Source organism: Drosophila erecta, unplaced genomic scaffold, assembly GCF_003286155.1.
Source record: "Drosophila erecta strain 14021-0224.00,06,07 unplaced genomic scaffold, DereRS2 tig00000021-arrow-pilon, whole genome shotgun sequence".
Classification (NCBI taxonomy): Eukaryota; Metazoa; Arthropoda; class Insecta; order Diptera; family Drosophilidae; genus Drosophila; species Drosophila erecta.
The window spans coordinates 12,060,796-12,076,532 of record NW_020825198.1 but is presented as its reverse complement, the minus strand read 5'-3'; the positions used below and the strand labels follow the sequence as shown (position 1 = coordinate 12,076,532).

General features: G+C 40.7%; 4 protein-coding genes across 8 annotated transcripts; 2 read left to right on the top strand and 2 right to left on the bottom strand.

The window, feature by feature from the left end:
• Nucleotides 1–540: 540 nt before the first annotated feature.
• LOC6544616 lies at nt 541–2,100 on the bottom strand. The gene is made up of 3 exons (XM_001972414.3): nt 1,734–2,100; nt 1,637–1,672; nt 541–1,424 (listed from the first exon to the last, which is right to left on the bottom strand). Exons 1-3 carry the CDS (start codon nt 1,956–1,958, stop codon nt 849–851), a joined length of 837 nt encoding a protein of 278 aa, XP_001972450.1. The 5' UTR covers nt 1,959–2,100; the 3' UTR covers nt 541–848.
• Nucleotides 2,101–4,634: 2,534 nt separating this feature from the next.
• LOC6544615 (alpha-ketoglutarate-dependent dioxygenase alkB homolog 7, mitochondrial) lies at nt 4,635–5,925 on the top strand. Its single transcript, XM_001972413.3, has 4 exons — nt 4,635–4,835; nt 4,909–5,102; nt 5,167–5,334; nt 5,408–5,925. The coding sequence occupies exons 1-4, from the start codon at nt 4,769–4,771 to the stop codon at nt 5,750–5,752; spliced, it is 774 nt and encodes a 257-aa protein (XP_001972449.1). The 5' UTR covers nt 4,635–4,768; the 3' UTR covers nt 5,753–5,925.
• Nucleotides 5,926–8,438: 2,513 nt separating this feature from the next.
• On the top strand, nt 8,439–15,383 carry LOC6544613 (G2/mitotic-specific cyclin-A). 5 transcript variants are annotated; one of them, XM_015157703.2, is made up of 7 exons: nt 8,439–9,173; nt 9,733–9,926; nt 10,011–10,269; nt 13,464–13,687; nt 13,741–13,945; nt 14,014–14,261; nt 14,323–15,383. In XM_015157703.2, the coding sequence occupies exons 1-7, from the start codon at nt 8,982–8,984 to the stop codon at nt 14,471–14,473; spliced, it is 1,473 nt and encodes a 490-aa protein (XP_015013189.1). In that variant the 5' UTR covers nt 8,439–8,981; the 3' UTR covers nt 14,474–15,383. The 5 variants fall into 5 exon arrangements, with proteins under 5 accessions (XP_015013189.1, XP_001972447.1, XP_026833703.1 ...); XM_001972411.3 differs by having other exon boundaries at nt 9,730–9,926; XM_026977902.1 differs by lacking the exon at nt 8,439–9,173 and adding an exon at nt 9,550–9,612.
• Nucleotides 11,288–12,768, bottom strand: LOC6544614 (RIB43A-like with coiled-coils protein 2). Its single transcript, XM_001972412.3, has 2 exons — nt 12,558–12,768; nt 11,288–12,501 (listed from the first exon to the last, which is right to left on the bottom strand). The coding sequence occupies exons 1-2, from the start codon at nt 12,681–12,683 to the stop codon at nt 11,482–11,484; spliced, it is 1,146 nt and encodes a 381-aa protein (XP_001972448.1). The 5' UTR covers nt 12,684–12,768; the 3' UTR covers nt 11,288–11,481.
• Nucleotides 15,384–15,737: the final 354 nt, after the last annotated feature.

Here is a 15,737-nt window from a genome sequence, read left to right as displayed (position 1 = left end):
GAAAAGGTTTATGTAATGATGCTTTTAAAATTAATAAAACGAGTGAGGATGTATACCATTTTGCTCTACGAGTACCGGGTATGCAACAATTGAGACGACTACCAGAAGCGACTTACGCACACATATGCAAAAGAGCAACGGATATGACACTCCGCCCACATCCAGACACAAGCACAATCTTCAGCTTAGCTCATTTCATCTGGATATTACACAAACTTCACGACTGGGAGCTACGGACTGGTCTTTCTGATTTGTGGAGATTTATTTCACATCGCCTAGGTTGCACTTATAAATACGGTTTCAGATTTAAAGATGCTGGTGTCCATCCCCAGAAAGACCATGCCCAAGCTGCACAGCAGGGAATTCGACATGGAAAGGTTCAGAGTGTGGGACAAGTTCCTCAAGAATGCAGCTCCTGCAAAGTGCCGAAATGACAGCATTTGCGATCAACGTTGCCGGCTTTAGAAACCTATTCAGCAGGTGCAAAACCATTAATTTACACAACCGCAATATTGAATTAATAAAGTCCTACATTTAATGTTTTTTTTCTCAACATTTAACAATCGTATTAATAAAATAAAGTTTTCTTTGGTTCATATACGCTTGGTGATTCGTTTTCTTATCATAAAAAAGCAAGTATTTAATATAAAAACCCCTTCATTTGAACTGAAGTGATTCACATTTAAGGTTATGAGATTCAATCATTGGGTATAATTCTATGTTTACCCTAATTATTATACTTAAACTAACGTACCCTAGCTTGTCTAGTATAATTATGTAAGCATTCTTATAAAAATCTCTAGGAAACGTAACAGAAACAGAAGTTCCCATTTGATAAGGGTCGGAAATTATTTGGTTTTCTCAGTTGACCTAGGCTTACGCTTCTGGAGCAAAACCATTGATAACTTGAGCCGCTTATACTCTGCGTGCGAGCAGAGACCCACGGCATGCAAAATGGAATCCTTGGTTAATTTGTTCTCGTCATCTTTGCTTTTCTTCGCTGGCTTACAATTGGCACGAGCGCGACTCAAAGCTGCCTGTAGATTGAGACGACTTTTTCTCATATCCAGGTTGCTGTGTGATGGCGAAAGTGGGTTTGGTGATTCCACAGTATGCGGATTCTCAACAATGGGCTCTACTCCATCTATTATGAAATACTTCATGATCAACTGACCCTCGTTGGGTCGCTCCATTACGAAGCACGGCTTAAGGGCTATATCCGGGTTAACGATAAGCGGAACAATGGCTGCACTGACAATGTCATTGATAACCATTTTGTCCGGCTTTACGTCCTGCTCCGTGAAAGCTGAGCAAAAACGATCTATGTCGTCCTGAAGGCGGAGCACCAAGTAGTTGCATTCAGCGTTTAGTTCGTAGAGCATCTCCTCCAGTTCATTGATGTACTTGTCCTTGATGATGGGATCCTGTAAGTCACATAATACTATACAATTTATTAAAATATATATAAACTAGTATGTAAATGTAAAAAGTTCCTTTTGAACATTAAATTGCTGCAGCTTTTAAACATATTAAATAATGCCGGTAGAATGAGGTGCCTTTATTCTAGCCTTAAAGGATATAACTAGAAATAAACGTAGATTGTTCTTATGGAACGTGCGTCCATATTTTTACTCACAGCATCCGCCTGTTGCGCGAAAACACTGACGATTGTCTGCAAGAATCGAAGAGATATGTGATACATATATACATGTCGATAATGTTTATCCACATGCCTGGTGGATCTCCAGATGAGTTTTGATGGCTCGTTGGCAGTAGGCAATATCGTTGACCAATTTTTCCGGCATTTTGTAGAACTTTCGCAAATAATGTTCGAAGAATCTTTGGACATGCAAGTCCTTGCTCGGCATGGATTTGGCATTTCGCATCTTTACCAGAAACTCTTTGATGATCTCGTAGCGCTCCTTCGGCGTGAAATCGTTGAAATTAATGTCCTCCATCTCGAATTTTGTTTTACGCTTTGAATTTTACAATATATTTTTTTTGTTTTGATGCCAGAAAATGCCGCTTCCTGATTTAATAGAGTGCCCAGAGTCGGTCAGAGTGCTGAATTAGACTGGCTAAAAAATAACAGCTACCTAGTGGCAGCACTGTGATTTCGATATAACACAGCTATCGATCTGTAGCTGAGTACTCGCCTATCGAATTTGAATTGAAGTTATTTTTAGTTAAGATTTAAAATATCAATATAATATTTAAATACTGTATTGAACTACCAAGCAGCGCATTTTGGTGACCGATAATTAATGGCTAGACCCAATTTACGACCAAGCACAGCTGTCAATTCAGGATCAATGCTATGTTTTGGCAGTAAATATGATTGATAGTATTGGCCACAGCTGAGCTCTGTTCACCCATGTGAGTAAATAACTTAATTACTATTTAATTATTCGCATATTGATTACCGAACGGCGGCGGAAACTTACTCGACAGCGACACAGTGTCCATTTTAATTCAGCTTTGCAGTGAACAACTAAGGAGATCGATAATGACTGAGTAATTTATTAGTGATTTCTCCCCGACTTTCTTTTTCTTCTGGAATATTGATGTGAAATTAAGTTAGGCAGAGTGTTTTTTGATCTGTTTTGCACAGCTTTCTTTGCTACTCAACTGCCAACTGTGGTTTTTGCTCTGTTTTGCGATATCCTCTGGCAACTTTAAAGCTCTTTGGCCCGGCACAAAACTTTCGACCGCAAAAGAGCCTGCCGCAGGAGCTCCATAATCCTCAAAAGGCTTTCTCATTGCCAAAGCAACCAGTATACGCAGCAAATCTTGGCCGAAACAGACACAGCTGAAATCCCATCATAAGCTCTGCTCGACCAAATCTAAAGTTCGCTTTCAGCACAAGCAGATTTTGAGGCTATGCCTTTGACATTCCTTGTTGTCCGTGGAAAGAAGGATGTTGTTTTTAAGCGGAGTGAGATGGCTTGACTGCCTTTTTAAAGGGTTCGCCAAAGAACAAACCATGAATATGTAATTACATTTTGTTTCTTATTTTTATTGCAACCAAATTGGGATCCTTATAAATTTTGATTAAGATTTGTTTACTAAACTCCATTCTTGAATGTTTGGCTTATGATGTTTAATTTGTCCTATTTAAAAGCGAATAACATTTTCGATAATAATTTTGTATTTTATAACTTTTATATTTATTATTTACCATATAAAATATAGCAATATTGCGAGAGTTTTAGGTTTAAAATTCTCGCCGAAGTCGCCACCTAATTCATTTTGTTTTTTGTATTGTATTCCAAGGGTCATCTTATGTATAAATCGCAGGGCTGATAATAAAAGTCGTGGACGAAACACTCCACGTACTTCAACTGAAATGGAAGTCCGTGTAACTGATGACTCCTGGATGCCAGGCCATATTCATCTTGCGACTTCAAAGGATGGCCGTAGCAACAATGGATGGTCCCAGGATACAACAATAGTCGTTGCGATGGCTAAGGAGGCTCTTTTCGGGGGGCGAAAAAATAAAAGGACCACAAAGCAAAAAGGGACAATAGCACCTAATGGTGCGTTGTGGTGTCGGTGGTGTCGGCTGTGTTGGGTTAGTGGTGCTGTTGGGCTGGTGGGTTGGTGCTGCCGGTGGTTCCGGCCGGAACAGTGGCACGCGGAGCCACCGACGGTGTCCCTCATTTATCATTTACACACCAACGCACGGGAAAACAGTCCGAACACGGCCAAATGATGGGTTGTTTCTCGCTGCCGGGGATAGAAAATCCTCGGTGGAAATTCCATTAACGCTTTATGTCGGCCATGCGGCACATCGGCCCTTCATTTGCATTGATTAAATCACTTTGCGGTTGGTGCGGCAAATGGTTTGAAAATCCCCACCAACTTTCCGCTCAATTTTTATGCACTTCTCCTAGGCTTGCCTCAAGAATTTCCTTTTTTATTCGACTTTGTGCCCAAAATCTTCTATTCACGTTGTGTATGCATATTTCCAATCAATTTGACCAGTCTTCTGATGGCAATTTAAGTTTTGGTTCCTTATTTTGTTTGGATAAAGCGAAAGGTGAGAAATGTAATTGATTTTCTCGGGAACAAGCGTAAATGGGAAAGTGCAATGTTCTACATCTTTTCTGTTTTGGCTTTTCTTTTTATTGTTTTTCAATTCATTGCTACTAAGACGGATATTTTCAGATGATAGGTTTAAAAATCGAACAACTTAAAAAAAAAAAAAAAACGAAAAAAGCGATTCGACCCATTGCATAATTTTCAACGAATCTAGTATACCCTTTTTCCAAACGAGTAACAGTTATAAAAAACTCCTACATTTTTGAAGGGTAACTGTACTCAACGAACCAAAAATTGTTTGTACATTAAACCTATGAACAATTATGTAATTATGCAAACCATTGCTTTGCTGCTTGCGTATCGCCCTCTCCCTCGCTCTCACTTCCATTAAGTAAGGGTTACGACGTTTGACATTGTTCTTTGTTGGTTTTGTATACAATTTGGTCATCATACGGTAATCGCTTAATACTTGATAATGTGACCGTAGGCCTCATTGGTTGTCCTCTTTATTCGTTAAGTTTTTTTTTAACGAGATCACTGCAAACGGTGAACGCGATAGCTGGTCAAGTTGTTCCAAACTCTTATCGATCGTTAAGCTGTCGATAAATTAGTGATTACGAATAGCACTCGACTGGGTGGCAACGCCAGGACATTATCAAACAGCTGTTTGACGGTTGTTTATTTTCAATTTGCACGTAACTTTCAAAACAAGAAAATTCGTTTGAAAATGATTATACAGAATAGAAGATTACCCAGAATTATAGGTCAGATTTTGAGACGGTGCCATCGACAAGGTAAGTAGAAGTATAGTTCTCACATATTAGCTTCCAATTCAAAGTGCCTTTATAATTGAACGTCATTCATTAGCGGTTGAAAGCAACGCTAGAAAAGACAATTTAACAGCTTATTTTGGAAAATGGCCCGAAACGGAGCAGACGGAATTTCGCCAGCATATGCGGTTAATCACGGACTTTATTAGTGAGCCAGAGGAACAGCAGCTTCACGAGGAAATCGAGCCCTATATGAGCCGTCTGCGCTACGAGTTCGATCACTGGGACGATGTGGGATATGATCACGAATATGTTTAAATGGATAACACCTAAGTTGATTTTGACCATCTTGCAGGCCATACACGGTTTTCGGGAGACGGAGCGGAAGAAGTGGTTTCCTAAGAACAGAGAGATCCTGGAGCGCGTGCGCCAAGTCGCCTTCGATGGAGCAATTATGCCCTATGTGCACATCCTGGATCTTGCACCCGATGGCGTTATCAAGCCACATGTGGATAGCACGAGAGTAAGTCCAGAGTTGCAGTGATGCCAGCAGTAAGATTTTGATTATATAACCAATCGTTTTATCATCCTTCTAGTACTGCGGCAACACAATCTCCGGGATAAGCTTACTTAGCGACAGTGTGATGCGACTTGTGCGCACGGATGAGCAGCGGTACCAACAGCAATCATCGGGTAGTGCAACGGAACCGACAGCCCAGGGGTCAGAACCCGATGCAGCTTATCGCCATCAGCCGGAGGTGCCACTGGGGAACAACTTCTACGCTGACATCCTGCTGCCACGCCGCTCCTTGTACATAATGAGCCACACGGCTCGCTACAACTTCACGCACGAGATACTAGCTAAGGAGCACTCCCAGTTTCAGGGTACGCTCGTGCCAAGGACACGTCGCATTTCCATCATTTGTCGCAACGAGCCCTAAGAGGGGTATATATTTTTCGAGGCGATTGAATTTTGGTGCTGTTGAAGCCTTTTAAATGAAAATTCAATTATTATTTACTGCACTTACAAAATATAATTTTTGTTAAAAATTGTTTGTTAGAATTGTACGTATGTATAACAGACAACATTGATAAAGTGACCTAAACCACTGTATTTTTTGCCAACTAGTTTGAGAATTGGAGACTCGAACGAATTTTAATACGATTGTAAGCGACCAGAAGGATTCCTTTTGACTGTCGAATGTTCCTAGTACAATGCTTAAACGCCATCAAACAAGGAGTGAAAATCAATGAGAGTGAGATATGTATCTTTGATTAAAAGTTAAGAGCTTAAATAACAACAAATCAGCGTTAGCGGCCTTTGCTTGCACAGCTCTTGGTGCCTTTTAGTCCATTTGTTTGCTTATTAGGGGTCTTGCCTTGGCTTGTTTGCGGAGAAGATTGAAGATATCCTGGGAAGTCCTTGCGCAAATATACATTTCAAGGCGTGACTTTTGGCGGACGATAAGAAAAACGATTTGTACGATTTGCAAATGATGTCATAAATAAGAAACTGCAGTTGGCGGGGGATTTACTTATAGGTGTGCTTATAACAAACCCCGGTATTGTTTCGCGATAATACAACTTTTAACTTCGGCACAACTTTTTGTGGTTTTAAATTCTGGTTAGGCGCGAAATCGGTGGTTCAAAAGCTCGCTGTTAGTTTCTCTTTCGCTGTTAAAAGCCGATCCACAAGACTGTTAGGCTTGAGCTACAGAACCTGTTAGTTCCACCAAGCACAATTCTGCCTGTTATGTAAATAGGCAATTCTCTGTAGTGAATGGGAAAAATGTTACGTTGTTCGCTAAACAATATGTAACATGTGGAAGGAAGCGTTTCCGAAATTTCCGACTGTTTATGAAATCGGCTATTGCGTTCTCTCTTGATTTAAGCTAACATTAAAAAGCCGGTCTACAAAAAAAAGCCTGACTACAATTTTAAAGAACTACAAATAAAAAGATCTAAGCTACGTATTATATAAACACATTGGTGCCGATATTTGTTAACACTTTGATCTTCATGATTTCAAATAACTGGGGGTGAATAGGATTTTAGTTATTACTTAAAATTTCTAACAAAGAAGGCAGTTACAATTTCAATTTTCCTGGCTCAAGCCAATTTTATATACGCAATTTCTGTATGCAACTGCTGCTTGTCTTGCTACCTGGTCTCTAGGACTTCAAGATCGCAAAGGTCAGCATTTGTGTTCAGGAACAGAATATATGTTAGCTCATACATGTATGTGAATGTTGGTATCTCATTGTGTTCGTAGTTCTTTCAGTTTCTAACTGAGTTAGTTTCGAGGGCGGCAGTTGCGAAATATCTCGTGCAAAACAATGAACAATCCGATACACCTTTTCTTTATTATCTTAGGGCGTCGCAGCTGCTGAAGAAAGTAGATTTTTCCAGCCACAAAATACTGCTATACATACATATATGTACATACATAATGCGCATACATAATTTTACGAAACTTAAGAATGTTATGAACTCCTTTTTTTATTATTTATTTATTTATTTTTTTTTTTGTTAAATACCTACAATTAAAAATGCTTTTGTAGGACCTATTTATTATTTGGTTATATCTGTATGTTTTGTGACAGTCACCCGAATTAATATATGTACATATACTTCCGTTTTTAAACTAACCTTTCTTTTACATAAACGCTCCTCGTTTCTGGACGGGCTGAAAATCCTGGCAAGTGGAGTTATGAAATTGTTTAGCGTAATGAAAACCAAAAGTTGCGCGAAACTTTTTTTGGGTGTCCCACTAACAGGGTGAACTGGCAGCCAAATAATAACAATAATAATCGCAATAACCGAAATAAAGCTCTGAACAAAGTTAATTAGGGAGTTGCTGCCCCTTACTTCGGGTCAGCCGCTTAAATTTAACGCTGAGATTGTTGTTATTTGGGTACTTTCTGTTGCATGCAGTTGATAATTTGTTCAAAACTTCGAGCAGCCACTTTGTTCGGATGGACTTTTAAAAAAGGGGAAAAGCTTTTTTTCGGTTTCGTTTGGTTTTTGGGACAGCACAAAATGTTGATGGCTCTTTTTTCGACTCACCTGCTACTTTTATTTCCGAGTCACTCGAGACTCGGTTCTCCCATTGCTTTGTGCCTAATGTCCCCTGATTTTAGCCATTTTGTTACTCGTATTCAGGACTTTTTTCTAAAGTTTTTTAGTGCGTCGATTAAAAACAAAACACTTTCTGAAAGAATTTTGTTAAACGGTTGTTAAAATAATTTGGGACAAGTTTGCTTTGCAAAAAGAACGATATAGTCGACTAAAGATTGGAGATTGAGACATGCAAGTTAGAAAGCGTCGAGTTGACTTTTGGACATGGCTGGTCAAGTGCCTTGAATATAAGATATTCCAGTCTCAGCAAAAAAAATGCATGCGATCTCAGATCTCTGGTTACCACCCTCGGACGTTTGGCCAATATACAGGTACACAAACTAATAAGATATTTTAAAATTTTAATTTTTTTCTTTAAATTTAAAAACAAATTTTTGTATTAAATCAACAATATAAGCAATGGACACTTTTAAATTTCGCGCACTGCTGAAGTTGCCAACACTGGCTCGATCGTGAGCATCCCAAAATAAACTAACTTCTGACACATATGGCCACACTGGTGGCAAACGTCGATAGCCGCCGCGACCAATCGATAGCTGGACACTGCCATCTCTAACATTTACGACGTGTTGACCGGGAAAAAATCAAAAGAAGCCAGCAATTGCTTTTAAACCGCGAAGCGCTGAACAAGTACGGAGTTTGTAAAACAGTTAATATAATTAGCAAAGTCCGTGCGAGCGTAGCCAAACAAGGAAATTAATTCCAACGCTGCCGTGACACAAACTTCTGTACGAAATCGAAAGTCAAATGAATTCTGTACAAAACTGTGCGTGTGCGTGTAATTCAAGCGTCAATTTGTCGGTGATAAAATTTGCCTGCGCTTAATGTACACATGTGTGCGTCTTCGTTGAGCATATGAGCCTGTGACTGTGTGCGTATCGGTGTGAGCGTCGAGCATAAGAAAGCAGCACAAAACAACAGCAACAACAACAGCAGGAAGACAACGACGCTAAGCGAAAGAGAGAAGGAAAGGCAAGAGCAGAATCGGACACCATTTTACAAGGCGAAGAAAGGAGTAGAAGAGAGCACGCGATGGCCAGTTTCCAGATCCACCAAGATATGAGCAACAAGGAGAATCCGGGCATTAAGATCCCTGCCGGAGTGAAGAACACCAAGCAGCCGCTGGCCGTAATTGGGAAGTCGGAGAAGAACGCACTTGCGCCGCGGGCAAATTTCGCCGTGCTCAATGGCAACAACAATGTGACGCGTCCGTCCGGGAAAGTTGTAAGTACCGTTGCCGATTTCCCGTACCTCTACGTCTAATTCCAATGCAGCTGCTTTATTTTATGGTGTTGGTGGTGGGATCCTCATACCACTGCGCCCGTACGCATGTGTGAGTGCACCTAGTGGTGGTGGTTTTCTCTCCCTTACTCCTCCTCCCCTCCCTTCCATTCCATCCCATCCTTTTCACTTATTTTTCATACATACATTCTTTTAATATAACCTATGTACTTACTGGCGCCTAACCTAGAAACTTAACTAAACTAACCTAGAAAAAGGTGCAGGCCTTGCAATTGCGCGCCTTTTTGAAGATTTGCAACAACAACAATGCGGCGAAACAAGGAGAGCAAAAGCAATTGCGATTGCGAACGCACACATGCGCATACGTGCATACACATACACGGGAAAATCGGGAAGCCAGGGAAAGGCGCGCAACTAAAAAGTAGCATCGTTCTATGGGGAAAATAATTGAACTAATAATGTTAAATTACTTAAATGTATTCATCAGTAGCTAACCATAGAATTTGACCATAACTAAACCTGGTCTTGCTCCTTTCAGCAGGTCTTCCGTGACGTAAGAAACCACAATGCCGATGAGAATGTGGAGTACGCCGCCAAGAAGTCGAATGTGGTGCCCGTGGTGGAGCAGTTCAAGACCTTCTCCGTGTACGAGGACAACAACGATACTCAGGTGGCGCCACCCGGAAAATCCATGGCTTCCCTAGTCGACAAAGAGAACCAATATGTCGTGAAATTGTAAGTTTCCATCGGTCTATTGGTAAACCGTAAGCAAACTTTTTATTTATTTTTGGTCTTTTTTTTTTTTTTGACTCCATCCAGCGATGCTGGGCAAAAGGAATTCGTGGACTGCGATCTGGATTCAACGCCTATGTCCGTGACGGATGTGCAGTCGCCAATGTCCGTGGACCGCTCCATTCTGGGTGTCATCCAGTCCAGTAATAGCAGCGTCCAGAGCACTGAAACGGGGGCCACGCCAAGTGGACGAGTCAAGGAGCTGCCGCCGCGCAACGATCGTCAGCGGTTCCTGGAAGTGGTCCAGTACCAGATGGACATTTTGAAATACTTCCGGGAAAGCGAGGTATGTCCGGGGACATCAACTCTAAAACTGCACATATGAAAATATTTTCAAATCACTTTTTAGTCTATGCGTACAGAATCTTTAAAATTCGAAGTCGAGCCTTGCATTGCAGACATCGTTTCTGTCAAAAAAGGGAGTTTTTCCCCAAGGTATCTTGGGTTTTCAATGTCTTACTTCTTACTTGGCCATGTGCATTGTATTCTGTGCAGGGGGCAGGCAGACGTAATTTCTCAGGGGAAGTCGGACCCTGTCGCACCCTAATGTGGCATTCCCTTCACGCAACGCTGCCTCTTTCTGGGTTCATGGGTTCACTTCTCCCTGCTCGCCCATGCTCGGCACATGTTTATGTTTGTTGGGCGGGAAACGAAACGCTCGCCTGCGTCTCATCCTTTGTCGTTGTTGTTGACTCTTACGTTTTCTTTTCCTTACAAAGTCGTAGACACTCGGTACTAATGGAATTCGTCTGGCAGCCAATTGCTTCGGTTCCTCATATAGGTAACCAGTTTATCTCTTATGATAGCTACATATCTGTTATTTAACATTTGGTGCATTTATTCGTACAGTTTGGGACGCGGAAAATAATTGAAATAATTTGTACTTCCTTCTGACAAATTCAGATTTCGTAGTCGTTTACGTTTTTCATTTTCTTGCAATTTTACATACAACATAAACAAAAATACTACAATAAAAATATACAAAACAAAGACCAAATAATAATTTAAAAAACATAATAAAAAAAGTAAGAAAACTTAAAAAAAAAAACACTACAAAAACTTAAAAAAACAAAAACCTAAAAAAAAAAATTTAAAAGAACTTAAAAAAAAATTTTTTAAATCAATAAAAAATTTTTAAAAATGAAAAAAATCTTAAAAAAAAATACTAAAAAACCAAACCAAAAACTGGAACAATTTTCAAACAAAAACATTAAAATTTTGTAATAACTGACAAATTAAGCTTTATTTCCCGTGATATTTCAGTTTTTCAGATGTACATATGTATATATAGGATTTTGTTGTAGTATTGAATAATTTGAAATTCTTTGTTTCCAACATGAACGTAATAATTTTGCCGTAAAGATTCCCAACAAAAATATTATGTACATATTCTAGACGCGTGTGGAAAGCTGCTGCACAAGAAAGTGAGGCAGCTTTCTAATCGAATCCAGCACACTGTACTGGAATCATCTTGGTTGGGAACATCCACACAATCCCACTAACGTGAGTTCTTGTTGAACTGATCGTAAAAGTCATCCGAGACGGCATTGGTTAAGCCCACAAGGGCTTCCTTGCGCTGCCGATCCTGCTCCACGGCCAACTTTGAATTCGCCCGCATCATCTCATCGAATTCCGCCTTACGTCGGCGATCATCCTCGATCTGGTGAAGGACCAAGGTGCGGTCCATATTGATGGCGTATTGCTCCCACTGTTTGTCCATCATCTGGGCCTCCGTCTTGCGCTGAATGGCCAAACGTAGCTGTTGGTCTTGTCCAAGGCGGAACACGCGAAGTTCTTCTGGGGTCATGCCGCGATACATGAAGGCAATCTTCTTGTTCGGATCGGTACGCGATTGAGCCACATCCGGATTTTCAGTGAGCATGTCGCTGGAAAGCATGTTATATATCTCGGCCATGTCATCCTCGTACTTTTCACGCTTTTCCCTTTCGCGGTCCAATTGCTTTTGCTTGGCCATATTGATGTTGAACTGACGCACTCGCTGGATAACTTGGTTGCGCATCTGGTGATCAGACTTGGCCATCTCCTGCAGATGCTTGTCTCTGCAACCAACGTTGTCCATTAACAGATTATCGGCCTGCTTGCGAGCATCCTCCGCCTTTTTGCGCTCCTGCACTTGCTGATCCAGCCACGCTCTTTGCTGCTCCCGCTGCCGAAGCTTCCGGTCAGAGTTGTACAGGTCCTCGCCCTGAAAGATCTGGGCACTGGAAACGCCCAGCGAAATGTCATTGTCGGCGACTCTGGTTGGACGTGCCTTTTTCAAGAAATTCGGATCATTGAGATCGAATTCGCGGCGCTGTTCCTTGCGCTGATAGCGGCAGCGATAATAGTTAAGATCCGAGTCCACTACACGCTGCTTCTTCTCCAACTCCTTTTCCTGGGCCAGGATAAGACGCTTCTGCAGCTGCTCCTGTTCCTCAAATTTCTTGTCGCACTCCATCTGGGCGGTGCGCTGTTTCTTTTTCTCAAGTATTTGGCGGTCCAACATTTCGAGGTCGAGCTGTGAAATGGAATATTCGACAATGAGGCTCGCGCATTCTGCTGAAGCATACTTACCCCGTAAAGACGCTGCTTGGCATTAAAGATGCGCCGCTTCCGCTCATCTTCGTACTGCTCCCGCTTCTGCAGCTTCATCGCCTCGTCGAGGTCCTGCTTGGTGCATATTCCGATTTTGAGCGTCATCGTGTCAGAGTTTTAAAAAATATTCAACTGTATTCGAGTTCGGTATGTCCGTTTCCTCCTGTTAGTAAGGTATGGATATTTTGTCTGAGTTCCGGTTGACTTTGTTTGTCCGGTTGCTGGGTGCTTTGTTTATTGTTTGCCTCTACTAAATAACGATTACTGAAATATTTGTATAGGGGTCACAACTTTAACATTTTGGTTAACTTTCTCAATATCAAATGTTGATGATATGCAACCAATTACATGCATATATTCATGCCAATTGATAACTAAATGGTCATTTTTGCAGTTCGTGGCGCTTGACGGTATCAATAATCGTTAAAGCGACCATTAAATAAACACCTAATGTACATATTGCCCATATATGTAGATGTTTTGGCAAAGACTTTTTCGTTGGACCTGGGTATTGCGATGCGACTCACGTACTACGAAAAAACCAATAAACAAATAAAAATTGGTTGATTCCGTCCCCCAGCCTTTGCTTGCCACTTCTCCACTGGTATTATTCGCTTGAGTTGACTGGGCGGTTTTTGTTCCCGTGAAATTTGTACATTTTTGACACCATTCTATGATGAAACCGAACGGTTAGTTGGTCCCAAGATCAGAGTGTAGAAAACAACGTTAAGCATTAGAAATATGTTTGCGAAGTGTATTAACAATTTTGTATGCTACCCGAAAGTGACGGTATTCATATCTTTCCAAAGTTTGCCTTAGTAATTTAACGCTAGTTTGTTAAACCGACTAATCTAATCGGTATAATCATTTGTTTCAATCTTCCAGAAGAAACATCGCCCCAAGCCTTTTTATATGCGCAGACAGAAGGACATCAGCCACAATATGCGCTCCATCCTGATAGACTGGCTGGTTGAGGTTTCCGAGGAGTACAAACTAGACACGGAGACGCTCTATCTCTCCGTCTTTTATCTAGATCGCTTTTTGAGCCAAATGGCGGTGGTGCGCTCCAAGTTGCAGCTGGTGGGCACAGCAGCTATGTACATTGCCGCGTAAGTAGACTTCGTCCGGTAATGATTGTGTATTGATGTGGTTTTGTTTTCAGAAAATACGAGGAAATTTATCCCCCAGAGGTCGGTGAGTTCGTCTTCCTCACCGACGACAGCTACACCAAGGCGCAGGTGCTACGCATGGAGCAGGTTATCCTGAAGATTCTCTCCTTCGATCTGTGCACACCGACTGCTTACGTCTTTATCAACACCTATGCTGTACTTTGCGACATGCCTGAGAAGCTGAAGTTTATGACGCTGGTAGGCTATTGGCAAAACAAAAAAGAAACAAATCTCAAACTTTACTAACTTAATATTACCTGACACAGTATATTTCTGAGCTGTCCCTCATGGAGGGAGAAACATACTTGCAATATTTGCCATCACTTATGTCATCCGCCTCGGTCGCATTGGCGCGTCACATTCTGGGCATGGAGATGTGGACGTCACAGCTGGAGGAGATCACGACTTACAAGCTGGAGGACTTAAAGACGGTTATATTACATCTGTGCCACACCCACAAAACTGCAAAGGAGCTCAACACGCAGGCCATGCGGGAAAAGTACAATAGAGACACGTATGTCGCAAAAACTGCATAATAGAATGAGCCCGTGTTTACCTAATTTCTTTCTCAACAGTTACAAGAAGGTGGCTATGATAGAATCGGTTGAGATGAACAAGGACGACTTTGATCAGCTCTGTGAGGCTTATAATAACAAGCAGAAAGAGGAACGCCAGCAGCCGGATATTAATACTAAATCGAACGTGAATTTGTTTTATAAGTTTTAAGTGTTTCGAGCCTCTGCCATGGTCAAATTGTATATTAGTTTAGTGTTTCCACGTAACATTATGTAGTTTCAGTTGTAAGTGTACACAATGGATGAATTGTAGTTCGGTCGTATAAAAGCTTCGCATTTGGTTGGCCGATTGGCAAGCTCCCCTTACGAGTGCAGGACAATTTTATATGTGAGCCATATAAAAGATAAGTTCGCAAAATATACGCACACTTTTCGCTATACAACATCCGCGTCTGTCCACGGTGGGAGCTTGTCACGCCAGTTAGCAGTAGGAGCTGCGGCAGTCTTAGAAACCTATCCGCCGAGCTAATTAGAAAAGTGGAAGCCACCGGACAACGAACATATTTTATATTTCAACCTCTGTATTTTAAGTACGTATGTTTTCGTGTTTATAAATTGAACCATACTAACGTGTACAATGTGTCTACAGCAGAAACAGCTAGCTTCGAGAATTATTTTACCATATTTATATATTACTTTTTAGTCCATGAATGTTCTGTGAACTGCAAAACAAAAATATACATCATTTTTACAAAAGACATAAACTACACCCCAGCCAGCAGCACCAGGAATAAAAATCACTCAGCCGCACTGTTTTTAGTCGTGCCGAACTGCTCAAAATGGCAGCCGGGAATTGCTGCTAAACTCTTATTCAATTTAATCTTATACGCTTATTAAATGTTTACTAAACTTAGTTTAAACTATCTTGCGCATTTAAGAATAAATAAATCGCTGCCCTAATGCATACAGCCAGATGATGGGCTATACTTTAACATAACTCTTAGGCCCATACTAACTAACCAACTTAATTTGGTATTAACATTAACGAGTGTTTTGTGCTCGCGAGCCGAATATTCCCTAAATATTCAATATGAAGTATTCAATAAAAACAAAGAAAGATGCAAGCCAATGGCGTTGTTATACCATTATTTATGGGGGGAGGGTACGATCAATTCGGTAGCAAATTAATCCCCCAGGTTGCAAAGCGAAAAAAATTAATTAAATATTGTATAAAAAACAAATAAATAAATATAATCAATAAATTAATAATAAATACCAAATAAAATAAATAAACCCAGAAGAGCCTTTTAAAAATACATAAATAAATAAATATACTGAATTAAACTCGGGATCGGAATATTCGGTATATCTATTGTACAGGTATATGATCAATTTTTGAAAGAATTATTAATTATAGCCGCTGCATCCCTATCGCATATGATCCTTTCTTCCTATCGCATATATTCCTTTATTCC

What these genes read in the sequence shown, in the direction of transcription:
- LOC6544614 (XM_001972412.3), bottom strand. Translation starts at nt 12,683, where the DNA reads ATGACGCTCAAAATCGGAATATGCACCAAGCAGGACCTCGACGAGGCG. An exon ending in CCAAGCAGCGTCTTTACGGG is followed by an intron (nt 12,502 to 12,557) that starts GTAAGTATGCTT and finishes TCCATTTCACAG; the next exon opens with CTCGACCTCGAAATGTTGGA.
- LOC6544615 (XM_001972413.3), top strand. Translation starts at nt 4,769, where the DNA reads ATGATTATACAGAATAGAAGATTACCCAGAATTATAGGTCAGATTTTG. An exon ending in GAGACGGTGCCATCGACAAG is followed by an intron (nt 4,836 to 4,908) that starts GTAAGTAGAAGT and finishes GTCATTCATTAG; the next exon opens with CGGTTGAAAGCAACGCTAGA. An exon ending in AGTTCGATCACTGGGACGAT is followed by an intron (nt 5,103 to 5,166) that starts GTGGGATATGAT and finishes ACCATCTTGCAG; the next exon opens with GCCATACACGGTTTTCGGGA.
- LOC6544613 (XM_001972411.3), top strand. Translation starts at nt 8,982, where the DNA reads ATGGCCAGTTTCCAGATCCACCAAGATATGAGCAACAAGGAGAATCCG. An exon ending in CGCGTCCGTCCGGGAAAGTT is followed by an intron (nt 9,174 to 9,729) that starts GTAAGTACCGTT and finishes TGCTCCTTTCAG; the next exon opens with CAGGTCTTCCGTGACGTAAG. An exon ending in GAAAAGTACAATAGAGACAC is followed by an intron (nt 14,262 to 14,322) that starts GTATGTCGCAAA and finishes CTTTCTCAACAG; the next exon opens with TTACAAGAAGGTGGCTATGA.
- LOC6544616 (XM_001972414.3), bottom strand. Translation starts at nt 1,958, where the DNA reads ATGGAGGACATTAATTTCAACGATTTCACGCCGAAGGAGCGCTACGAG. An exon ending in CTCATCTGGAGATCCACCAG is followed by an intron (nt 1,673 to 1,733) that starts GCATGTGGATAA and finishes CGATTCTTGCAG; the next exon opens with ACAATCGTCAGTGTTTTCGC. An exon ending in TCGCGCAACAGGCGGATGCT is followed by an intron (nt 1,425 to 1,636) that starts GTGAGTAAAAAT and finishes TGTGACTTACAG; the next exon opens with GATCCCATCATCAAGGACAA.